Source organism: Diachasma alloeum, unplaced genomic scaffold (assembly GCF_001412515.2).
Source record: "Diachasma alloeum isolate Michigan unplaced genomic scaffold, Dall2.0 Dall_scaffold_00935, whole genome shotgun sequence".
NCBI lineage: Eukaryota > Metazoa > Arthropoda > Insecta > Hymenoptera > Braconidae > Diachasma > Diachasma alloeum.
This window is the reverse complement of record NW_021681052.1, coordinates 6,128-32,672: the sequence shown is the minus strand read 5'-3', so window position 1 is coordinate 32,672 and position 26,545 is coordinate 6,128. Positions and strand designations below refer to the sequence as shown.

The 26,545-nt window shown below is 33.9% G+C and overlaps 2 protein-coding genes and 1 long non-coding RNA gene across 5 annotated transcripts in view; all 3 read left to right on the top strand.

The window, feature by feature from the left end:
- The window catches only part of LOC107045420 (SUZ domain-containing protein 1), a 13,681-nt gene extending 5,089 nt beyond the window's left edge, over positions 1-8,592 (top strand). Inside the window, exons 2-4 of the mRNA XM_015267697.1 lie at positions 5,041-5,111; positions 5,185-5,374; positions 7,822-8,592. Of these exons, the coding sequence (XP_015123183.1) occupies positions 5,041-5,111; positions 5,185-5,374; positions 7,822-8,022 (462 nt within the window). The 3' untranslated portion in view covers positions 8,023-8,592. The remainder of the gene's footprint in view (positions 1-5,040; positions 5,112-5,184; positions 5,375-7,821) is intronic.
- A 3,597-nt stretch (positions 8,593-12,189) lies between these two features.
- On the top strand, positions 12,190-23,373 carry LOC107045419 (late secretory pathway protein AVL9 homolog). 2 transcript variants are annotated; one of them, XM_015267695.1, is made up of 8 exons: positions 12,190-12,435; positions 14,171-14,368; positions 15,107-15,335; positions 16,073-16,779; positions 20,060-20,194; positions 20,467-20,855; positions 22,004-22,092; positions 22,308-23,373. In XM_015267695.1, the coding sequence occupies exons 1-8, from the start codon at positions 12,367-12,369 to the stop codon at positions 22,577-22,579; spliced, it is 2,088 nt and encodes a 695-aa protein (XP_015123181.1). In that variant the 5' UTR covers positions 12,190-12,366; the 3' UTR covers positions 22,580-23,373. The 2 variants fall into 2 exon arrangements, with proteins under 2 accessions (XP_015123181.1, XP_015123182.1); XM_015267696.1 differs by lacking the exons at positions 12,190-12,435; positions 14,171-14,368; positions 15,107-15,335; positions 16,073-16,779 and adding exons at positions 17,740-17,964; positions 18,702-19,408.
- A 475-nt stretch (positions 23,374-23,848) lies between these two features.
- The window catches only part of LOC107045418, a 5,831-nt gene continuing 3,134 nt past the window's right edge, over positions 23,849-26,545 (top strand). The window contains exons 1-2 of one of the 2 annotated variants that reach the window (XR_001461432.1): positions 23,849-24,419; positions 25,542-25,881. This is a non-coding gene — a long non-coding RNA (uncharacterized LOC107045418). Of the gene's footprint in view, positions 24,490-25,541; positions 25,882-26,545 lie in introns of both variants that reach the window. The other variant, XR_001461433.1, reaches the window with a different exon arrangement.

Sequence of the window (26,545 nt, the reverse complement as noted above, 5' to 3'; positions counted from 1 at the left end):
CCCCCCCCCCTTCCCCTTCCCCCACCGCCACAAGGGAAGGTATATAAGGACTGCCCCCACACATCGGAGCTCAGAATCGGAGCTCATAGCCCTGAAGATCCAGACTGCAATGTTTGCGAAACGTCGGCGCAATGCTGAAACTCAACGCGGCATCCATCCGGAAGCCAACCAAGTCATGATGAATATCATATAACCAAGACCATATTCCATGGAAACATTCTCTATTTTCTATAATATCATCATCTTCTATGGAAATATCGTCTTCTTCCTACAATATTATTATTTTTCGAATATTCGCTTTTTTAGAATCATTTTTCTGCAGATGAGCATCATAGGAGCGAACAAGTTTCAAATATGATTTTGATCGGAAATTCTCTGAATTTTTGAGATAAAATATCAGATTTGAAAAAAAAATGGCGAATTTGCCAAAAATGACGTTTAGAGGTTTCTTTTTCGATTTTCACGATGGAGGAGGGGTGCAGGGAGAAAATGAACATCATTTTCGGAAAATTCAGAAAATTTCCGATCAAAAACTATATTTTGATTTTTTTTCTTAGCATCTTTTGATACGTTCTATAAGAGCGAAAAATTTCAAGTTTAAAACTCGTAATCATGCGGACGGCCTCTAATTGAGCCGCGGGACCTTTACGCGTTGAAAAATCTTCTTTTATATACATAAGAATTCAGAAGAAGCAAAAAAAAATTGTCGAAAATTTTGAGGCCAGATTTCCGCCGATATTTGGTGGAATGGCCCATATTGTATTCTTGCAACTCTACCACAGAACAACCGTACCAAGCGACTAGCCTACCGCAGAATAACCCTACCGAACTGACAAGTCTACCGCGGTACAACCCGACCGGCCATATTAAAATCATTCTCTAATAAATTTTCATTTGTAATTTTTTCCCTTCATGTTATAATTAATCAAATGACTAATAATTAATCAATTTCGTGAATTCAACGTTTCATCAATCTCAATCTTATATATAAAGGAGTTTTCACCTGACATTCTAGAACTTTCGAGGGAATTCAAGCACGTTCTAGAAATTTCGAGAGAATATAGAAAGTTTCTATAAAATTCCAGGGATTGCAAGAAATTTCTATAAATTTCCAGGAAATTCAAGGAACTTCTGGAAATTTTGAGGAAATGCAAGGAGTTTCTAAACAATTCAAAAGAATGCAAGGAGTTTTTAGAAAATCTGACATAATTGAGGGAGTTCTAGAAAATTGGAGAGAATGCATGGAATTTAAAGAAATTTTGGGTTAATTCAAGAAGTTTCTAGCAATTGGATGCGAACTCGAGAAGTTAAACCTAATTTCTTCAATTCATGATTCAGTTGTAGGAATACTTGAGAATAAGTCATAATATAGGGGAAAGTGGGGCAAAATGAAACAGCCGAAAAAACTATTATTTGACGCAATTCAAGCAAAAAAAAATTTTTTTTATTAGCTTTTGTTTATTAGTTTTTTTATTATTAGAAGTATTGAAGAGAATCATTTTCTATTGTTCTTATAATTCAGTTGATTAGATTAGGCCGATTACACTTCTCGTTTTTCATTCGATTGAAATTCAGCATCACATTTTCCTTTTTCCCCCACTAGATCTCCCCCTGGGCCTTGATTTGGACTTTGGACTTTGCTGTTTCATATTCTTTTTAATTAATCCATTGAAAGAAATCTTCTCCCGTCAAAACTTCTCAATAATTTCCCATTCTAGTAAATGGAAGAAACGTTCTAATGGAAAAACCAAACGAATTGGCTAGAAAAATATATTGGATTTCTATTGAAGGTTCCAATAGTTTTTCACCCATCTTATTCCAAAAATTTTATTTTTTTTATAGAAAATGTATAACAGAAGATATGTTACAGGAAAAATCAAAAGAGTTTGACCTTCCCATACAAGTTTATCTATTGAGACATTTTCCATCGGAATTCCTTGATTTAACTCTCTCAAGTTTTTTTCACTCCATTTTTGTCTTTCTCATAAAAAGAAACAAAAAAAGTAAAAAATTTTAGCCGAATAATTCCTGCAAAAAAATCGCAATAGAAGAAGTTGTATAAAATGTTTTCTATTCAATTCTATTATATCTTTTTCTATTGAAAATATTCAATATAGTCCATACGTCAGGGGCATTTCTGTGTCCATTGAGATGTCCAGAAGATTTGATTATTGGATTCTATATTTTCGAGGTCGCTGATTGTGAATATGAGAACCGTTTGTGCGAAATCGTGGGCAGTCTCTTTGTTTATAACAATTTAATTGTTTAAAGCGAAAGATCGCAGAAACGGTTTACTATAGGGGAAAAAGTTTCAAACAAAAAATGTTTCTTATCGAAAAGTGGACATATTTTGTTTCATAACTTTTTCTTATAGCTATCATGGTTGCAGAGATATCGCGGATGCAAGTCCGGAGTTCGGCTTGAGTCGTGCTGGTCGGACGTGTTCACCAGACGCTCCTGATGTTTCTACGTGTTGACCATTGAAATCTCATTGTTCTAACTCAAAGTGAATCACAAAGGGACAAAAACAAAGTTTAACAAATAGTTCAAAAGTGTTCCATTTGTTAAGTCTCTAAATTTAGGGCTTATTGCAAAATATGTCCCTAAACGGAATCGTATCACCACAAGACACCTCCAACTCAAACCTCAGCTATTCACAAGTTACCACAATGGATAAACAACCTTCTAACCAACAAGCCATTATAATCGACAAAACTGTGGATGCAGAATTTCAAGACTACATCATGGCTTTACTCCAAGTAATTCCAGGTTCGAAAATTCTAGACGCTACCATCTTATGCAAAAAACGTATCCTGGTATTCCGAAATAGTAAACGAACTGTAGATGAACTCATCGCTTCCAAGAAATACCTCGTCGTATCAAAACAATTTGTACACATTCGCCCATACGTAAGGAGGACAAAGAGAATAACATTCCATCACGTGTTCCCACAAATTGAGAACACATTTCTCGAGTCCGAGTTACGAAAATGTGATATTGATATTTTGACTCCCTTCACGACTCTCAGTGCTAATCTCCAACACGTAAAACTCAAACATGTTAGAAGCCTACAAAGACAGACAACCATCACTGCCGAAGACGTCGAGAAACTTCTCACCAGAATTCCGACGTTGGTAGAAGAGAAGAAAATTCGCGTATTCATCACGGCCGAATTTACTACATGTCAGTCGTGTAAACAAGAGGGACACCTAGCGAAGAAATGCCCAAATAAATTAGTCCAACTAAAAGTCAGCAAACCGGCTAATCCTCAACATGAACCCAAATCTCTCACTCAGACAAACGCACTCTCTTCCTCCACCATTGCTGAACCAAAGAAATTATCTTAGTTTCCTATCGCACTACCCAACACCTTCAGGGCTATGCGCTCCGATTCGGGCTATGAGCTATGAGCAAAAACAAATCGTAGAAACCCGAAAGGGTATACGAGAAGAAAAAACGTTAGAGAACAACTCACAAATTAACTCGTTAAACACAAGACTATGTAACGTAACCATTATAAGTGATTCTGAGAGAAATTGTCAAAAAACCTTTCATTGCATAATTTTACTGTTATACATTTTCTCCATAAAAACACGTATTTCCCGAAAATCTGTGTATTTCCCGAAAATCTGTACAGAGAGGAGGAGTATCGAGTTTTATTACTCACAATTCACCACTGTGCTTCAGAATCCAACTTTATTTTTTTGATAGATAAATGAATGAAGAAGTCAGCAAAAATATAGACCTCTACATTCATTCTATTCTTAATGAATAGTCAATGTCCATTCAATAAGAATAAAGTTCCGTATATTCTCGAGGTAGTGTAGTCTTCAATAAATTAAGTCCCAAATAATCCTACTTATGTCCTAAACTCGTTTGTGCCCCAAAATGTTAACCACCAACAACTATTTTCCATTTCTAAAAGAAATCCAAAGATTTAGACAGCTTTTCAAATTAATTCCAACCCTGAATCTCATTTTCACGAAATATTTTATTCACTAGATGGAAATTGATTCACTACTCAATTTGTTCGAATGAAAGAATTACTAGTTAATTTATCATTATTCAATTTCATTAAGGGCGCGTTTCGCAATCGACGTAGTAGCAGTAGCAGTACTGCAATCCTATCTAATTTTGCTTTACTGCAGCTACGGTAGTTGATTCCGAAACGCACCCTAAGACTGAGTAAGAAGTTTACTTTTCTGTGCTGCTTGTCTGTTAATTGGTATTGCATACTTCCCTAACTCGGGAACTTGAAAATCACTACAAAGCAATTTTGTCCCGGGCTGTTGCGATAGTTTGTTTTACTCGTATGGTTGGCCAGTGGTTTGCCACACGAGTAAAAACCTCATCGCAATAGTCCAGAAAAATATTATTTATTTATTTGTCAATAAGAAATGATAGAACATGCATTACTTGTTATGTTCATAGATATTGTCAACGTCGGAGGAAAACTTTTTACATTTTAATTTTAATACTCTCGAACATAATTCAAGAATTATCAATAAAAGAATAATCTAAAGGATTTTCTTTCATCACTTTTAGTTTTTACTATAAGGACACCGCTATGCAGTCCTTTTCGTGCATAAACATTAGTCCAATTTCCTGTTTAGAATTGACAAATTAATTTGATTGATTATATTTATTTACTCGGATTCAAAATTTTGACAGAGTTGATATTTAGTTGTTTAGACGTTTTCAGATTGAAAAGGTTACAATTATAACGGAACTATAAATTTTACTGTCGAAATTTAAAAAAAATTGTTATGAATGATTTTACACTGATTATTCGATTTCTAATAATGGATGTCGATTTTACAATTATATTGAAAAATATTCAACACTATAACTAATATATGAATTCTTTGGTAAACTAATTAATTTTCATTTTCAGAAGAATGCATCTTTCATTACAATAATCATTGAGTTGCGATCAAATTAAAAATCTTCTCCTGATTCATTCACGCATAAAATTAATTCTTGTTTGAAATTTAAAGATGACGTTTGATTTCATAAATCTTCATTTTTGTCTAATCTCAGGCACTTGACAGAAAACTCAACGCTCTTCAGCTTGACCCTTTGGACCCCCTCGAAGACAGACAAACACCAACGTGAGTCATTTAATTTGTATTCTGGAAGTCGTACTCATTGATAATTACACTGGAATTTTGAATAAATCTACAGTTTGGTGAGCAATAGAAATACCAACGGTCAGATGATAATACTGGGTGAAGATGGAATGCGTTCGCAGTACGTTCCCCCGAAACCCGCAGTTAAAATCCTCAAAAGGCCTCAGAGAGATGCAAGAGGCAATGGGGAAGGTGCCTTAACTAACGGGGATAAACCAAAGCAACCAATTAAATCATTAAAACAGGTAAATAGCAAAATAATCATTCCCACAACACAAATCTTTAAATTAGAAATATTATCCTTTATTGCTCGCACAGAAATTCGTTTGTTTTCAACCACTAAACAATTAGAAAAAATATAAATACAAGAATCACATATATGTGGATGAAGAGGGCCCACATTTTTCTAGTAGCAAATCTCCTCTAAGCACCGGTTTAAAATCCGGTGGATTATCTTTCGAACGTTATCTCGATTGTTTTTCCATCTTCATAATGTAAAATATATCTCAATTTCCATTGGGTTTTACATCACACAGAAATCCCTAAAGATTATGATTGTACAATTAAAAAAAGTAGAAAAAACAACTGAACATTTTCAAAGGGTGTTTTTAATAAAGATTAAGAAATGAGTCCGATAGAGAGGAAATAGTGAATCGATAATTTATAATGATAACTAACGATCTAACAGCTATTGACTACTGTGACAAATGACGACCTAACAGCCATCAGATATATCAAATTATTAATTTGCAATTTCCTCCCTATTGGGTTTATTTCCCAATATTATTCAAAAACGCTCTTTGAAAATGTTCCGCTTTTTTTTCAACGTTTTTTTGATTGTAGAACTATAATTTTTGGAGACTCCAGAGACACTCTGGACTCTCCTATGTAAAACTGGATAGCAATTGGAGATCATTTCTGATTATCAAAATAAAAAAACACAATCAAGATCACATTCGAAAGATAATCTACTCGGGCCTTAAACTAATGTTAAATTTTTCATTTCATTTTTATTAACGGCGTTATTTTTTACTCAGTCGTTGCCATGCTTGATATAGTTCCCCACATATTAATTTGCAAACATCTCTTTATACCCAAAGAAATTCCCTGCTGGACATCCCTTCTCAGGGAATTCCTCACAATGCATTCGTAGTAATTAAAAATCCAGTAATCATTTGCACATCGATTCTTCCAATCATTCTGTTTTTTAATTCGGGAGAGTGTACATAATCATTTGCTAAATGCGTATCCATCTTGATTCTAATGAAACGAGTCAACGTTTGATGTGAAGTTTGTATTAAGTCTCGACCTAGAGCGAACATGAAAACTCTTTGAAAGCTCATTTGTTTGATCCATTGGGGTTCAATTGAGATTTTTTTTCACATCAAAATCACGTACAATTTTTTAAGCTCTGCTTATCATCTTTCGAACGTTATTCAAATAGTGGTTTTTATTTGTATTATAATCTTAAATATAAACTACAACCTTTCATAGATGACTCATTTTCTGGACAACGTTCAAAATGAATTGATTATTCTTTAAACCTTGTCACGGTTAAGAGGCGCTCTTTCTCTCCCCAAGATAAGTATTGACAAAATAAGATAATCTAAGAAACAACCAAATACCAAATTTGAGATAAGAATTCAGTCAGCGCTGGAATATATTATAAAGTCGCCAATGTTTAAAGTTTCTAACTGCCAATCCATCACATCTTCAATTGTTTAAAAATCTTTGTATCCACCCTGCCATAGGAATATACCTGCGGGACCGGGATTCAAATAAATAAATAATTAAACTACAACCTTTGCAAATGCTAATTTTTTTTACAGAGAGTTATTTCTGATATTGGAATGCAAGTTGAATAATGAGGGAATTAAAAAAAAAAAATTTATATCATGACAGAGAAGGATGAACTTATAAAAACTTCGTCAAACTGCATACAAACAATTACCCCCAAAAACGCTCTCTAAAAAGATTTTCAATATTACTCACAAAAAATCCTTAATTGCACTTTCACATGGAAAAATGAAAATTCCTGGCGTATACCTCCAATAAAAATTTCGGTGTACATCAACTGTCATCAGTTGTCAGCTCTCAATGAAAGTTTGTGGTATCCAATACCAGTTGGATGGTGAGTTATACCATCATCAAAGCATAAAGCTCTCTACAAGACGTTTTTCGTGGTATTTGGGCATCTGCAAGGCGCCAAAAGATATTTACAAGTTAATCCTTCTTCATCTTGATTTTTAATTTCAATCCTTTTCCCATTCATAGGCTAGTTTCACTTTAGTAAACTCATCTTTCAATATTAATTGAGAACTCTTTGAAAAAGTTTTGATTTTATTCTGCTTACTTTTTAATTATCCATTCATGATTGTTAATTGGCAGTTCGAAACTATTTGATAATGTGCCCGGGCTTTAAAAACTTATTTTTCCGTTTCAATAAGTAATGAAAATCAATAAGTTACGGGCAATTGAAAACGTCTGCATAGGCAATAATTTCACTGGCGATGAATTTTTCTTTCATTTTCCAAAACCAAAGAATACGGATCTGATATTTTCCATCCATTTTTCATATTTCAATTACAATTAATCCTCAATTTTTCTCCCAAATTTCGAAAACTATAATTTTTGTCACACGAAATCCTTGAAAAATTATAGATAATGACCCGAAAATCCTTTGATTTTCCAGAGGGAACAAGAATACGCAGAAGCTCGCAAAAGAATATTAGGGGAAGAAAGAAGTCCGGAGGAAAAGCCCTCAAATGAAATAAATAAAATTCAGTCGAAACTTTTGCCTGAAAATCCTCCAATGTCCCTCCATAATTCAACAAATATAACTCGGATGCCTCTTGGCCCAGATGGGACTCGCGGCTTCAACGTACGAAGGTAGCAAGGCTGACGAATCATCTCACTATTAAAGACTAATTTAAAAAACAACAATTCTTCATCTTCTCCATAACTAAGTGGAGAATATCGGCTATGAGGCCGTCAGCAGTGAGCAGCTGAAAACAATTACGTCCCTGCGTCAATGTCTCTAAGGACAAACCATCTTTAAAGTCACAGATGACGTACTGAATGGGATTGAAAACGTGCGGAATCTCCTTAATAACAGAGGAAACTGAGTTTTCTGAATTTTGGAGCTTAAAATTCGCAAAGTGACATCTTGTACCTCGATCAAACTGTTCATTGCCAATTGATTTATTTATTTTTCAAAAATTAACGTCACTCAGCCCCTGGATAATAGTAAGTTGTGATATTTTGATCAGTGAATTTGAAAAATAAAGTGCAAAAATATTTAATTACCCTTTTTGGGTCCTCATGACAATGAAAAATGTTTACATTTTCATTCTTTGAAATTTGTTTTCATATTAAGATAATTAAGAATCATTATAGAGATTAAACTAACGTCATTTGTATATAATTTCTTTGACGATGTAATAAAGTATTGGTTTTCGTTAAATCATTCTTTTAAGTTTAGCTCGGAATTGGAGTAGTTCATAGGGTGATGAAACGTCAAGGGATACATCTTCTGGATACCTAGGAGCATATTTTAATTGTTTTCTCCCTCTTCTTGAATTCCTATTATCACATGAAAATAAATGGAAATTTGTCTTTAATAACAAAATTATTAAAGACGAATTTCTATTGACATTTTTCATAGAAAACGGGAGTTTATGCAGCGTCCCACCTCATGATGTCACAGGATATTCTTGGATAGGATTTTTTGGAGTAGGTAGGAGGGAAACCAGGATGATTCTCGATATTAGTTTACAAGAAAAATTTACTGATAAAATGAATACTATTAAATTTAATAGTAGAATTTATAACTTAACGACAAAAAACGGATCATCTTATATTTGAGAAATAAAAGTCCAAAACAGAAGTGCCTCTCACACTCCAAGAGCCACTTAGGCACAACCTCCGGTAATGACTCGAACCATGGAAAATGTTTTTTCAATTTGATTTGTGTTTTTTTTTCTATGGACAAAGTGATGGAAAAATCTCTGACTACAAATAATTGGAGGAATTTTGCGTCAAGAATATGTTATGATAGTCTACACACTGACAGGAAGGATTAGTTATTACTAACTATTGGATTTGGCTGGAGACGAGGGTCTATTCGATCTCACCAAATGTTCATTCGTTAATAGTTAACAAATCCATATTTGAGAAGCCTTGTTTGACTCGGCTTTCACCTTTCAAGTAAACCATTCGTTAACTATTAACGAATATTTATTTGGCCATATTCAACTCTACAATTCGTTAATAGTTACCGAGTCTCGTTTGGAATAAGGGGCATTCCACGCTATTTCAACGGAGGAATTTTTTTTTTTTTATGAAAATTTCATATCTTGCAGAGGGAGGGCCAACAATAATCTTTCCCATGAAGACTTTTTTTTGTCAGTTATAGCAATTGTAAAATTTGAGTGAATGACAACTAAACTTGCATTTGAACATTTATAACTCAATTGTTATGCATTTTATTTCAAAAAATCAAAAGAGCTTTCATTTATAAATGAATCATTCTATCAGTGCACCGTTCTCGAAGTTTCAGACCGTAAACAAAACATTAGTAAATTCGTTCGCAAGTGATGTTGATGAGCTATTATCAGAATGACAATTGAAACAAGGATTTAATCAGTAGTGAAAAAGTAGAACAAGGTATGTCACTCAAATCCGAAAATTGCTCTTTGAACAATATCTCGGAATGCAAAAGAGATAAAGGGATTGTTGTAATAACATTTTTTGTGGATCACGTTTTGCACTACAAGAAAGGTCTTTATCTAGAAATCGGTATTTTGCTTCAAACCAGAGATTTTGCGAAAAAAAGTAATTGCCAATTTAATTTGAAGATGATCTTTTAAAAGATTATTCCATTTTCTATATCTCCTTTAGATTCCGAGACATTTTCAAAAAGCTATTTTTTTTATGACTAAATTTTGTTGTCCTCTCCATTTTACCTCTAAATTTTTTAAAGCACCAAAAATAAAAATAGGTGTTGGGTAGAAAATGTTCTGAATTTTACGATGAAAAAAAAAAGAAAAGAAAAAAACTATATTTCTTTTTAAAAGTTGAGAAAAGGTCGCACAAAACTCCGGGTTCAAAATTTTTTGTTGTTCTTAGTGGCTGGTAATTAGAATTGAAAAAAAAAGTTTTTGAAAAAAAAACAAAAATAATCTTGAATATCTCCTCCGATAATTGAGTTGGAGAACATTGGTTGCATTCATTTTTCTTATTTTAGAGTATACTTTTTGATTTAAAAAAGCTTCAAAAATTTGAAGGCAATTTTTTATATACTGAATTGGTGGATTCGCTCTTATGTGCATAGATACGCACACACATACGAACATCTCTTCAAAAATGTTTGTATAATTCTACCTTTGGGTCGGAAAGTAACAATTCTCAAAAACGAATGAATGCGGGGACATCGATACTAATATACAATAAGCATAATTTAATAAGACCAGGATAATCTACGCCTTGACACTTTTCTGATTTTCTAACGAAAAATTTTCATCACTTTAAAGTGCTGAGTAAGATTTAAAAATCAAAATTTATTAAACAAGTAGGAAATTACTCTTGTATTGAATATAGTAGAGTTATTATTTCTAAGAAATTAGCAATATGCTTCCGAATGGTTATTTTGCACATAATTTCCTTCTACCATGTATAATTCATTTTTTATTTCATTTTATTAAATTGAATAAGATTTCTTTTCAACTAATTGTCAGATTTTCAACATAGTTGAAAGATATTATCATCCTTATTCTTATTATTCCTTTCGTCTATACAACCAATTGTCTTTTCCACAGTTCTATCTCTCCCCCTCAGCCCTTCGATAAAATGTAATTAGAAAAATGTTATTTATACATAATTGAATGAATTTTAAACATCGCATTTGAAGAAACCATCAGAAAGCTCACTTTCAGGGACCTTCATGAAAAATTCGAAATTTTAAAAAATCATCATAAAAATCAGATCAACCAATATAGCTATCGTAATCATCCTCTGACTTCGACTTAATGGCATTAAAACAAACGTTTTCAGCTATGATTGAATTCATTTGAAGCATGATATCCAAAAATATATCGGGAATTCTGATTTTTTAAAAACACAGAATTGTTGCAAATTTTCAAATAGATCAAAATAGCGATTATTGCTATCGCCTTCATCTTCGAATTCTGTCAAAAAGACATCCAAACAAATTTTTTAAGCCATCATTCAATCAATTCAGAACATTTTTTTTTAGTTATCGAGAAAAAAACATTTTTTGAAAATTTTTAAAAATTTTAAAAATTAATAAATGAATCCAATTTTAATTAATGGCGATTGATAGGGCTCAACAATACCTACATTTGAGGAAAAACAAAGATTCAATTCCATGGATTCAGTAGCAAAGAATGGAAGAAATAGTACATTACATGCCCGAGCCTTGGAAAACAGATCACCGTCCCCCACGTGCAAGATTGCCTTCCAAGCCAAAAACAAGGATGGCAAGCACGTGGGGGAGGGTGATATGTTTTCCATGGCGAGGTGTGTATATTAATTTTTGTCACGGCAGGCGGAAAGGAGAATGTGTCCTTTCCGCTTCGCGGGAGGAAAATCTGCCTTTCTGCCTACGCCGTGACGAAAAATTTGTTTTCGTGTCACGGGACCTGAAATGTACTATTACATACGCACCGACACGGTCTAAAAATGGCATTTTCGGACTTTTTGAATCATAATGGGTCGATATAACACGAAAAATGGAAAACTTAAAGGTGAACGATTACAAGGCTTCCGTTCGGAAGCAAAATTGGTTAATTCATTCAAAACGTTGATCCAAGAATTGCATGAGAAAAATCTTTGATTTAAAAAATTATCACACAATGACAATAAGTGCGTTCCGGAATCAACTACTATAGCTGCAGTCAAGCAAAATTGGATAGGGTTGCAGTACTGTTACTGCAACTACCTCGATTGCGGAACACACCAAATACAGGAAATTTGATTTTATTCGTTAATTTTTCAAATGTTGGTGGCAATGATCCCGCGTAATATTGTCATGGCGCATGACAGCTGGTTCGATGATCAGTTATCGGGTGGAAAGAAAACGCCACCAGTGTGTAATACACAAGTGTGTGTGATATTCTGTTTTCATATTCTTAAAGATGAAAATTCGGATGATTAATAGGTGTAAACACCAATAAACAGTGGAATTGTAATAATTGTTGCTTAATTTGAATCATCAACGATGGGTGAGCCTGCGGGGCCGATTCTTCACGTCATTGTCGTCGGATTTCATCACAAGAAGGGCTGTCAAGTGAGTTATCATGTTCATCAATTTTTCTTCACGTTGTTATCGTATTTTTTGCTGACTTATTATCGCAATGAAAATATTCTGGATTCACCTTCCTCAGGGTCTTGTACTCCAGAATCCATCCAACATACAGTTCAAGCTACTCCACAGATCATGAACATACCAATTCTGTCAATTTGAATATCATTGCGGATTTTTATTAACAGAATCTTCTTCGTTTTCGGAGAATTTTGTCCTTTTTTTAAAATTATGGTTGTTGTTTTCGCAAGAATGTGTGAATGTTTTGTGGAATTTTGCACTTAAATTTTGTGGAGCAATCCACATTTATTTCTGCCCATCCAATTTTTGTTTATCGAACTTTGTGATTTGAATAGATTAAAAAAATAAGCTTTACATATGATGGAGTATTATGGGGAAATAAAATGTTTGAAACTATTTTAGTATTTCTGGTCTATTTTTTTATGACAATACGATTATCTACTGATTATAGTTCCCATTAACCTATTGAATGCGTTCCTTCACTCTTTTCTACTTCAAAATGTGTCATAAACAATTAATAGTCAAATTAAAACTTAAAAATCTCATTCAGTCGACAACTTATGATAATTTCAAATGAATTGGTATTTCAAACGAACTGGAATTTTATTGTAGATTTTTATTTTGAAATTGATTTTGATAAGAGAACATTCCATGATTTTGTATCACTAGAAATGTAACACTGCAGTCTGAAATTTTTTATCAAAAATTTGTGGAGTCATGCAGATATTTTTCGTTGAATCTTTCTACGAAGAGTTGCAAATTCAATTCAATTTTTTAACAAATTATGTCAGCATTTCAGTCATAGAATAATTTTCATTCATCTATCATCCTGTTTATAGTGAGAATATGTGAGTGCTGCATGAAATTCTGTATTCGAGATTCTGGAAGTATAGGGTAAACTGCCCAGTAAATGGACGCCTGAGAAAACCGCCCAGTAGATGGACGTTTGTTTTTTAGCAATTGAAAAAAAAATTGATCGAAAAAAAATCGTCACTCAGGGGTTAACAATCACATCAGTTAGTGGAAATTCAAAGCAACAATTCACATTTCAGTATTTTTTTGCGTAATTTCCTATCCAAAAGTAGCTCGTCCATCTATAGGGCAGTGTCCATCTACTGGCTAGCTTACCCTACCAGAATTTTTTGTGTATTTTTCATTTCTATAAGAAATCAATTTGTAAAGGTTCACAAAGGTGGAAAATTAAGCTAATCTAACGAGATCTCATAAATATGAGATACGATGAACAATCTCACATTTGTGTATTTATATCATATTGTTTATATGCATATTTTTAATTTCTTTCTGATTCTTGTGGGTATTGAAAAGCCTTGGAAAATTGCCCGGAATGAAAAATGAATAAAATCTAACCCATCTCTAAAAACCCTCTTGCTAGCTCTAGGGTTCCTATGGAAATATCTTCATATCTTTAGATTGAAAGATGTTCATTGAATATACTCATCAATCTCAAATTAGTTTTGGGTCACATAAGTATAGTGTTACCATTAATTCAACTCATTCACATTTGCATAATAAAATATTAATGTTTGCATCCAATGTGCAAAATGAAACATCACCTTATTTCATTTTTCCATTTCTTTCCTATTTCGTTACACATTTTCTGGCCAATTTAATGTAGGGTAGTATTGAAAAAGAAAATGAAAATTTTCCACTAATACCCTTTTGAAATCATTGTTCTCAGGTGGAGTATTCATTTCCCCCACTAGTTCCAGGTTCCCCAAACGAATGTCCTCTAGGTTGGAAATACCTTCCAACCCTTGCCCTACCTGATGGATCTCATAATTACGATGAAGATACAGTGTATTTTCATTTGCCAAGCATCACACATCCCAATAAAACTGTTTACGGGGTCTCATGTTTCCGCCAGATACCAGTCGAGGTGAGTCATTATTTCCTGATAACTCCTCAGCCTAATACCAGTGATAAAGTATTGTGAAATAAATCTGGATTCTGAATTTTTCGAATATTCATTTTTTACTAGATTAGTTTACACTATGTTACTTTATTTTATTTTCTTTCCATTTCCGTCTTCACAATTAGATTAATTTAATTTGATTGATTCTTATTGTTATTATATATGTTTTTGTTCCTTAATTCACAAGTTACAGCATTGAATGAAGAGGAATTCCCCATAAATCGCGTGAGAATACAGATCGACAAGCAATTTATTGATAATCATACCTAAAATTTTTCATTTCTTTCTTTTTCTTTAAATTAATTACTACGAATGATCTGAAAATGTGAACGAATATGAACATTTTACATCCCTTTGATCTGATTTCAATGGAACCGAAGAAGAAAATTGCAAAGAGAGAACATAATTTATAATAATGAAGGAAAACCAATGTATTTTGTTTCTATTATCTATTCCTGATGGAAGCAAGTGGAAAGAGGAAGAGAAACGAGATCAACACGAAAACATAATTTATACTTTCTCAATGTCTAGGGAAAATTTTGAAATTGATATATTTTTTCGAATAATAAACCAATACTCATAAATTTAAATCCTATCCTCACATTTTCATAGAATACATAAAAAAATAGCAAAAAATTCAAATCAGCGATGAAAAATTTTATCAGATTATTATTATGTGATAATTATAATTTGTTTTTGCAGAAGCTGAAAAATCGTACATCAGATATCACCAGAGGGACAGTACAAAAATCAGTCTGTGTTTTGAGTACATTACCCCTTTATGGACACATTCAGGTGAAAATGTCACTTATTACACATGCCTATTTCGACGAAGGAGATTTCAGTAAGGTTTCACTGCTGGAAGACACCTTTCGACATTTAAACGCTTGTATGAGGGGAGACAGTCAAATTCCACCTCAAGTATTCGTTGGTAAGCAATTCAAATAGATTTTTTTTTTTCCAATAAAGAAATCCCAATTTTTATTCCGATGATATGTAAAAATATCATGAGTTGAAAATGTTCATCCATTTTCCGAAAATCGAATTTTCTTATGTTGGAGAATACAATTGTAATTTTATTGACTACTGGGGGAATATATGAAACCAACATTGCGGATGATGAAGAAATATTAGTTGCAGTACTTTTCACAAAATAAAATAAACAATTTTTTCTTATATAGTGGCTTTAATGGGATGAATTTTCAAGTTAAAAATTCACCCACTGTTGAAAAATATACGGAATGCAAAACTCGAACTACCCAGACGGATATAATACTGATATTTGACCCCATATAACTTCATACCAACGGCTGAATGAAATTTATATTATTTGTTTTTTCTGAATAATCGATTCCGGTTGATAGAATAAAATGTTTATCAACATGAAGGATATGAAAATCCCTGTCTATCAACTGAAAGAAAATTAATTTGGATGAATGGATTTAATTCCACTTAGAGATCTATTTCCGAAAATATCTCAAAATTCAAGAGAAATCGCATAATTTTCTTGCAGATTCTTTGTAGAGATAAGTGAAAGGTCAAAAATGCTTTAAAGAGGATTTTAGTGGTCTTTTGTCGATTTGAAGCTATTTACTTCAAAAACTCACCACTGTTTCACCACTTCGTATTTAAATTTTAATGTCGATGGATTTTCTTTTCATGTCCTAGGATTATCAGCAAGAGATTTTATCCTCCAATTTCGACATAAAGCCCTGCTACTGTTCAAACTTCTATTATTAGAGAAGAGAGTCGTCTTTTATCAATCACCAGTGCAACCTCTCTGTGCGGCAATACTCACCCTTCTTTCTCTTCACCCTGGAATGATTGAAAGTGGCCTCACGAGAGCTGCATGCGTCAAGCCATCGCGTCCAATGTCTCCAATTCCTACATTCGAGAGTGAAGAGGATTCCCTAAACTCGAAAGAAACAGAAAAAGTGCAAGGAAAAAATGATGACAAGTCTCATCCCCTAAAATCTAATGGAACTAATGATCAGCCTCTCCTCCTGAATGACAATAAAACTCTTGAGACGATGGAGGGAAAGTCCCTGAACTCAATAAACTCTAAATTGTCACGGAAAAATAGTAACGGCCGGGAAAATGTGCCGACTCTGGAGGTCATTGAGGTGGAATCCACGACTGAGGGCAGAGATTTAAACCAGGAATCCACGAATGAAGAAGAGAATTCGATTAAGGGACAGGAGAATGTTCATCGGGTTCAGACAAATAATGGTAATTTCGGTGTAGGCGAGAATGGGGTTTTGCCCAGAGATACGAGTAGCGATGCTCTTTCTGAGGCAAGGGTCACGTCCAATATCACGCAGATGGCACATGTTAATCCAGAGGAGTGTGGATTACCTATGAATCTCTTCAGTGAGGTGAGAAGAATAAGGAAAAGTACAAAAGACAATGTCATTTTATTGATCACCTTCTATCTCATTGAGTTCGACTACGGAGATACAGAAGTGAAATGATCAATTGAGTGATTATCTGAGTAACAATTGATTCAGTGATTAAAAATCAAGGAAACTTTTCTATTGTTGGTTGATGATTCATTCACTTCGATTTAGGAAGATTTCTTTGAGAAATGAAACTGAACGATTTCGAGTCATTCATTTATCTCATTTATCAAATAAAAAGATCGTCAGTCCAATCTGGATTGGATGCAGATAATGATGAACATGGACAGTTTTCAAATTATGGGCGTTGTTGACAGCAAAATAGTTTTATCGAACCTTTGTTTACCTTTGTTCATGTAATTGTTGATCGAATTGCTGCTGTTGCAAAGAATGAAGTACTCCGATGGGCAATCATGAAATTCCTTAGAATGTCACTTTGGTAAAAATTGTCAAAAAGTGAACTGGAAGCTTCAGCCAAAAATCTTTAAAGTGTCCACAAAAGAATTGCCCATTATCGGATACTTAAAAATTCGAAAGAGAATGAAAATTGCTACCAATCGGCTTGTACATCCTCAGTTTTTTGTCCTCGTCGTNGATTTCAATGGAACCGAAGAAGAAAATTGCAAAGAGAGAACATAATTTATAATAATGAAGGAAAACCAATGTATTTTGTTTCTATTATCTATTCCTGATGGAAGCAAGTGGAAAGAGGAAGAGAAACGAGATCAACACGAAAACATAATTTATACTTTCTCAATGTCTAGGGAAAATTTTGAAATTGATATATTTTTTCGAATAATAAACCAATACTCATAAATTTAAATCCTATCCTCACATTTTCATAGAATACATAAAAAAATAGCAAAAAATTCAAATCAGCGATGAAAAATTTTATCAGATTATTATTATGTGATAATTATAATTTGTTTTTGCAGAAGCTGAAAAATCGTACATCAGATATCACCAGAGGGACAGTACAAAAATCAGTCTGTGTTTTGAGTACATTACCCCTTTATGGACACATTCAGGTGAAAATGTCACTTATTACACATGCCTATTTCGACGAAGGAGATTTCAGTAAGGTTTCACTGCTGGAAGACACCTTTCGACATTTAAACGCTTGTATGAGGGGAGACAGTCAAATTCCACCTCAAGTATTCGTTGGTAAGCAATTCAAATAGATTTTTTTTTTTCCAATAAAGAAATCCCAATTTTTATTCCGATGATATGTAAAAATATCATGAGTTGAAAATGTTCATCCATTTTCCGAAAATCGAATTTTCTTATGTTGGAGAATACAATTGTAATTTTATTGACTACTGGGGGAATATATGAAACCAACATTGCGGATGATGAAGAAATATTAGTTGCAGTACTTTTCACAAAATAAAATAAACAATTTTTTCTTATATAGTGGCTTTAATGGGATGAATTTTCAAGTTAAAAATTCACCCACTGTTGAAAAATATACGGAATGCAAAACTCGAACTACCCAGACGGATATAATACTGATATTTGACCCCATATAACTTCATACCAACGGCTGAATGAAATTTATATTATTTGTTTTTTCTGAATAATCGATTCCGGTTGATAGAATAAAATGTTTATCAACATGAAGGATATGAAAATCCCTGTCTATCAACTGAAAGAAAATTAATTTGGATGAATGGATTTAATTCCACTTAGAGATCTATTTCCGAAAATATCTCAAAATTCAAGAGAAATCGCATAATTTTCTTGCAGATTCTTTGTAGAGATAAGTGAAAGGTCAAAAATGCTTTAAAGAGGATTTTAGTGGTCTTTTGTCGATTTGAAGCTATTTACTTCAAAAACTCACCACTGTTTCACCACTTCGTATTTAAATTTTAATGTCGATGGATTTTCTTTTCATGTCCTAGGATTATCAGCAAGAGATTTTATCCTCCAATTTCGACATAAAGCCCTGCTACTGTTCAAACTTCTATTATTAGAGAAGAGAGTCGTCTTTTATCAATCACCAGTGCAACCTCTCTGTGCGGCAATACTCACCCTTCTTTCTCTTCACCCTGGAATGATTGAAAGTGGCCTCACGAGAGCTGCATGCGTCAAGCCATCGCGTCCAATGTCTCCAATTCCTACATTCGAGAGTGAAGAGGATTCCCTAAACTCGAAAGAAACAGAAAAAGTGCAAGGAAAAAATGATGACAAGTCTCATCCCCTAAAATCTAATGGAACTAATGATCAGCCTCTCCTCCTGAATGACAATAAAACTCTTGAGACGATGGAGGGAAAGTCCCTGAACTCAATAAACTCTAAATTGTCACGGAAAAATAGTAACGGCCGGGAAAATGTGCCGACTCTGGAGGTCATTGAGGTGGAATCCACGACTGAGGGCAGAGATTTAAACCAGGAATCCACGAATGAAGAAGAGAATTCGATTAAGGGACAGGAGAATGTTCATCGGGTTCAGACAAATAATGGTAATTTCGGTGTAGGCGAGAATGGGGTTTTGCCCAGAGATACGAGTAGCGATGCTCTTTCTGAGGCAAGGGTCACGTCCAATATCACGCAGATGGCACATGTTAATCCAGAGGAGTGTGGATTACCTATGAATCTCTTCAGTGAGGTGAGAAGAATAAGGAAAAGTACAAAAGACAATGTCATTTTATTGATCACCTTCTATCTCATTGAGTTCGACTACGGAGATACAGAAGTGAAATGATCAATTGAGTGATTATCTGAGTAACAATTGATTCAGTGATTAAAAATCAAGGAAACTTTTCTATTGTTGGTTGATGATTCATTCACTTCGATTTAGGAAGATTTCTTTGAGAAATGAAACTGAACGATTTCGAGTCATTCATTTATCTCATTTATCAAATAAAAAGATCGTCAGTCCAATCTGGATTGGATGCAGATAATGATGAACATGGACAGTTTTCAAATTATGGGCGTTGTTGACAGCAAAATAGTTTTATCGAACCTTTGTTTACCTTTGTTCATGTAATTGTTGATCGAATTGCTGCTGTTGCAAAGAATGAAGTACTCCGATGGGCAATCATGAAATTCCTTAGAATGTCACTTTGGTAAAAATTGTCAAAAAGTGAACTGGAAGCTTCAGCCAAAAATCTTTAAAGTGTCCACAAAAGAATTGCCCATTATCGGATACTTAAAAATTCGAAAGAGAATGAAAATTGCTACCAATCGGCTTGTACATCCTCAGTTTTTTGTCCTCGTCGTATGTCCTATTGTAAAAATTTGAAATTATTGTTTTCAGGGGTACTTATGCCTGCCATACCTATCTCTCCCTTACCTCGATCTTCTAGGAGACACTAACGTTCGCGGATACATCGTCGGAGCCACAAATATTCTTTTTAAACAAAAGAAACAACTCATTGACGTATTGATTGAGGTAATTCACCCGAACAATTTCCAAAATGAAATATTAGGACGTATCAAAGGAAAGAAATAATTATCGACTTTTTCGTCGTTAAACCACAGTCGAGTCAAACATTGAATTTAAACTATTGATCGATAATTCCTGAAATGAATGATTGCATAACATTATTTTATCATGCCATTTCAAGAATGTAACGATTAGAAGTTACAACTCGAACCACCCCGTAACTCCTCCGTGGGAAATTATTTTGATACTTTGTGCTTCAATTGTTGAAATTATTTCAGGTGGAAAGTGGGAGAATTGAAGCAACCGACCCAGAATTAAGGAGACTCCTTCATTTAACGACTGAAGACCTAAGATTCGCTGATTACGTTGTGAGACACGTGGCCGAGCCACGAAAGGATGTATTTTTGGATGGAGTGGGATGGGAGGGTGGAGACGAGTGGATCAGAACACAATTCCGGGTGTATCTACTGAGTTTATTGAGGACTTCGATTCAACAGGATACGAGACAATCTGACCATTTCAATGGCGCTTTCATGGCTGCTTGGAAGGCGACGAATAATTATCAATCTTGGGAAAATTGTTTGAAGAATGAGATTAATTCGGTGGAACCTGGACATCCATTTGCTGGCCAGCTCTCTGTTCAAGACATGAAGCTCAGATTATCACAGTAAGAAAAAGTATTCATAATTAAATTGCATTCAATGTCATATTTTGGAGGTTTATTCTTGGAAGAAAATTAACGATAAATTCCTTCGGACGATATGGTAAAGTGATCGTAATTTGTCCTTGAAATATCATCAATGATGAGCCATAATTGGATATTACAAGGCCAAGAAAGTCATCCATAAATTAGAGGAATCATGACAGCAGTCAAGTAAATCCGTTAGTTCTGGAGTTTTCATCTTCACTAACTGACGACTGGGTCTTTAGTAATTGCTTATTTAAAACTAACCAGAAGGCTTGTTAACATCCATGGAACTATACACGGTTGGAAAAATTCGGGCTCGAAAATGATAATTCAACAATGTAATTGAGAAGATATAAAGAATTCTCATTATTGTTCACCAGCATCCAATCTCTCCTGTTTCTCCCTTCCATTCTTTCCATTTTAAAGAGAGGAGACATATTTCCTAATATTAATAGATAGATCGATTTCCATCATGTTGATGAAAATTTCTACCCACGAAACGAAGTTAATTGTTAAGAAATAAAATAGATAATATTCTCTGAATGCAGGCACTCTAATTAGGATTTCAATATCCTTATTATTTGCCTGGGTCCCCCCGTTTTCTTCTGGCCATTGAATTTAGTGTATTTTTTTTCCATTATTATCTACTTTTATCTTTCTTGCTGGAGTCTCACCATCAAATGATTGAAATCTTCATTACAATTATTAGTTCTGAATTATCCGAAAAGTTGGTTTGATATTTCTCTCCAACAGCCCAAAAAATTTGTAAATTTTCTCGAGAAGGAAAGAACTTGATTTTTGCAAAATGTGTAAATATTTTTTAATGGAACAGGCATTTATCTCCGAATAATAAATCACAACTTCTCCAATTTTTTACTAATGACACGTTCATATTGGAGACTAGACGTTTCCTACTGTGCTCACTACCTCCTAAAATTTTCTTCCAAAATCACTCATTATCTTAATCATTCCATATTCAAAAACATGATTCAAAATTTAGATGATCGAGTCGTTAAGTATTTTCAAATTACTACCGAATTACTTTTGAATAAGTTGGATTAACTGCTTCCCTAATCTTCTCCTTCGGTCACTTTGATGAAATAATCAATCCAAAATGACTCTTTCAGCACGATGCAAAACACGGAATCAGGGCGAAAAATAAATCAGGCGATGGCGACAACCGGAAGAGCAGTGGCCACGACCGGAAAAGCCGTTGGTAAATACCGAAAAAATTCTCAATTTCACCATAACAAAATAAAAGTTAACATAAATCACTAGCACTCACTTATTTGAATTGTTCACTATCGAATTATCTCAATAATAAGCGATGTAAACGAAAAATCATTGAATGATATAATCGAAAACGATTTTCTCTTTCGCCAAATCTCTTTTACTTCACTACTGATTATTTCATAAAAATCATTGGATTAGGTGGAGCTCTCTCTCAAGCCAAGGGTGCCTTCACGACGTGGTGGAGCACCCTGACGACAGTTCAATCCTTAGACATGGAAGGCAAACCTGAAAACTCTCCACAAAACAATCCCCTCAGTGACGGCGGTGCTGACGAATACAAATGTAACGAGAATCAAATGACAATTGTTTCCAACGAGTTGAAAACGTCTGAGGCTGTTGGAACACCAGTCGATGTCGATTTACAATCGATGGATCCAAAGAAAGGACAGGAAATTTTCAATTCATTTTAGTCATTGAAGATTTGTGAGTGAAGTAAAGGGAGAAATTGAAAAGATCATGATTGAACTATTTATAAATCCATTGCTAGGTTAAAAATTCAATTTTTGTTGAAAATATTTTTTCCCAGAAATTGGGTCTTCAGTTGTTTCATAGTCAAATTTAATCTTTCTCTGTTTGACAACAAATGATGAAAAATTCTATTGAGAAAAAAATTTTCACGAGGATATTTATCTGTTTACTCCATTCAGTGTCATTTGTCAGTAGTGAAGTGATAAAAATAGATAAATCTAAACATGACAGTCAGATTATTTACCGAATATTCCACAAACGTGTGGTTTTAGAAATATTCATCAAGAGATGTTTTCTATAAAAATGTCTATTTCCCACAGAAAAAAGCTTCTTGATGTTCTCTCTTAGACCCGCTAGCTTCCACGATATTCGCAAACAATCGGCCTAAAATTTATCAACTCATCTTCTATTCTTCATCACTTCATTCCCGAATTGCCATTCCCATCAATTATTATTATTGTGATTAGTAGTGTAACTTAAAGTCAACAAAATTACTTTAAATTTTGCAATCGAATGAACCTGAAAATAATTGTCATACGTAGTATGTAATCATAAAATGGTATTATTATGATTAAACCCAATCATTATTCCCTTTCCCATTTCCCCAAATTTATTAATTATAGCGCGATCCCTAATTTATCCCTTATATCAGAGTTGTAAATTTTTCTTAATTCTTAAAACCGTTTAATAAATATAATTTTTGTTACCTCAAAACAACCAAAGAATAAATGTTTGAAAAAACCCAATAAATTTTCTCACTAAAACCTTTCAAGTATTTCCACTAAAACTGTAATCCCCCTACACCTTCGCCACGAAAGTTAATAACATGGTATATTACATATTTACAGGGGAAAGTGGGGCGCAAAATGAAACAGATGAAAAATGACTATTTGACGTAATTCAAGCAAAAAAATGTTTCTCTGTTAAACTTTATTTGTTAACTTTTTTTATTATTGGGAATACTCCCAAGAATTGAAAAAAGTTGATAAAAAAAATTTTTTTTGTTTGAATTGCGTCAAACAGTCGTTTTTCGACTGCTTCATTTTGTCCCTCTCTCCCCTAGTTAAAGGAAAATACTTACAGAGAAATTCCACCGAATTTAAATTTCTAGTCTAGTTGAAGCCGATGGTCTCTCCCCTCTTCCTTGTTCTCCGACAGTACCGCCCCCTCCCCTTCGCCACTCCGCGCAACACCCCGAATCTGCTCTCTGCTCTCTGAAGAACCCCCTGATTCAAGGGGGCACCGTAGTACGCTTGGACGGTATGTAACTGTCGTCACACGTTTCATCGTAAACGTAAAAACTTCGCGTTAGTAAAAAAACGAAAATAAAACATTAATAATTTTCCAACGTTTAAAACAGATACGATTTTTAATAAATTAGTTAATCAGAAACACTTTCAATTATCTACAACTTAAATAAGAAATGTGGATTTGTGTGATGGTGTTCTGGTTTAAAGGATAATCTAAAATATTTACGCATTTGATTGTGAATGAAAATTGGGTGGAAAAATCAGCCGAAAAATGATAGAAAATGGTTGATAATTTTTCCGAGTTGTTGTTGATCATTATGCTAATAGAGTGACGAGTTGTGGGGGATGTTGGAGGCTCCATTGATAATGTGTAAAAAGTGTATTTGTGGATGAAAAAATCAAGGAGAACAATAATGGATAAACCGTAAAAATTTTATGAGTGCAAAAAAGCGACTGAAATATTTTGTGTTACACATCGGTGTGTATAGAAGGCGTTGCAGCAGTTGGAAGACCAAGAGCAACGTCCCAAAGTGTTCGTAAACGTCTCACCTACATAAAAATAATCCTCTCATTTTTTTTATTTGCTAATAACAAGGACAGAGGTATAATAACATCATGAATCCTAAAAATTGTCTTAAACCCTGAAAAATTGTCACTCGAGCATAGTAAATCTCTAAAAATTTATTTTCCCTCAAATAAACTCAACTGGGCGAATGAACACAACAAGCCAACAATTCACCGTGAAAGATTCGACATTTCACTAGAATATCAAATAGCAATATTTTATTCAATTGTTTTTAATCATCAAGTTCTGTCGTTGCTGTTTTGCGATGCCACCAATTGACGGGTTTTAAGAGGCAAGAGGGATACGATGAAGGGGCGGGAGGGAGGTGGATGGAATTCTTTGCCCTATTCTACTCGACGTGTTTCGTATGGTTGGACATACGAGTAAAGGGATAAATCGCTGACTAGAGCGGGCGGTGGCGGCCATCTTCTAGATGAAGACCACCTTTTCACTTTTTTTCGAGTGTTTACTCGCAAATTAATTCAATGATATATTGTTGAATATTTTTTGTGATGTTCAGTGATGTTAGAGGAGTGAATCGATGGGTTTTTCGAGTTTATTTTTTATTTTGAGAGTAAAATTAAATTAATTGTAGGATTCTTCTTTTCTTTGGGAAATCTTTCTTTTTGTGATTTTTGATATTTTTCCGTGCTTTGAGAGGTGGGAGATGGCACTTCGGGGAGGTTTATTTAGGTTTGAAGAGATTTTTGAGTGCACTTGGAAGGGCCAGGTGAGGGAGGGACTTGCGAAATTATATTTGAAACGTGTGTAACACAGAACATAAGCATTCAGGGATATTATTACAATTATTAGTTATTAATTTTCTATTCATTTGGGGAACTCGGGGCCTTTATTCTGCCAGTCAAGCTGATTTTCTTTGAGTTTATTTTGTCTGTATTGAATAGAAACATAACCTCAAATTTAAAAATAATAAATTCAATTCCAGAAAATATGAAAAACATTTCTTAAGATATTACCTATAATTTTTAATTTCATCTGAATTTGCGCGGACCTGTCTTTGAAAAAGAAATGCTCATCGTTCTGAAGGCCTATAGAATGAAATAATTATATTTTGAAATCGTATTACAGATGATAATGTCTACAAAAACTAGTGATTAAGTGACAAACGTGGATTAACCCTGGTCCTGGTTAAATGAATTATTATTTAACATGATTAAATTGTGGACTGAAGGATTATCACGTGAAAAAGTGATATGTTATTATGGGATCATATCCCCAGTGGTGATATAATCATCGTAACAACGATTGATTAATTTATTTATGAATAATAACCAAGTACAAGGACGAAGAAATTGTTGAGTGTGGATTTTAAGTTGAATTTTAACATTAAGAAAAAGAAAAACACACAGTGCCAACACTACAGATGGATAAACAGGGATGACTGACAATTGTTGGAATTCAGGTGGTGGTAAGTGTCATAATTATCGGCATTCTACTAATTTTTTTTTTTAGTCATGCAATTCAATCGTTTTATTTGCATGAAATGTCAAAATAATTCATTACATAGTCAAAGAGAGACGGAAGAAATCATTTTCCTTGTTCTATTTTTATTTATTCTCCTATTTTGTTTATCTGGAGATATCATTTTGGTCCAGTAAAGATGACAAACCAAAGGAAAACAATTAAATATCATTGGAAAAACACAAACAATCAGTACTAAATGGATGGATAATTTTTGTTTGCTAAAAAATATTTTTTGCACGTCAATTTGATATTTATTGTCAACTGTTGACCCTTGTAAATATTAACATATTGTGTGGAAACATGTAGGAAAAAAATATTGAGCATTTGATTGTTGACATGGCGGAACGCAGTGGAAAAATTGAAAGCGTTCCTAAATGCGATTCGACGCAGAATCAAGTACAATGTGGACAAGTCGTGTACTCAGACGACCTCGTGGGCGTATTAAACTTTCAAATGGGCACAGGTTTTGATCGATCAAAAGTTTGAGAGACTTCCCCTCAGGGAGTGATGATTTTACCAAAGAAAAGTCATTACAAATTTCCTCTCACTTGAGACCAATTCATGGACTCATCAACTTTTAGGGGTTTCCTTTTTATTGGGGGGGGGGG

What these genes read in the sequence shown, in the direction of transcription:
- LOC107045419 (XM_015267695.1), top strand. Translation starts at nt 12,367, where the DNA reads ATGGGTGAGCCTGCGGGGCCGATTCTTCACGTCATTGTCGTCGGATTT. An exon ending in TCCGCCAGATACCAGTCGAG is followed by an intron (nt 14,369 to 15,106) that starts GTGAGTCATTAT and finishes TTGTTTTTGCAG; the next exon opens with AAGCTGAAAAATCGTACATC. An exon ending in TCCACCTCAAGTATTCGTTG is followed by an intron (nt 15,336 to 16,072) that starts GTAAGCAATTCA and finishes TTCATGTCCTAG; the next exon opens with GATTATCAGCAAGAGATTTT.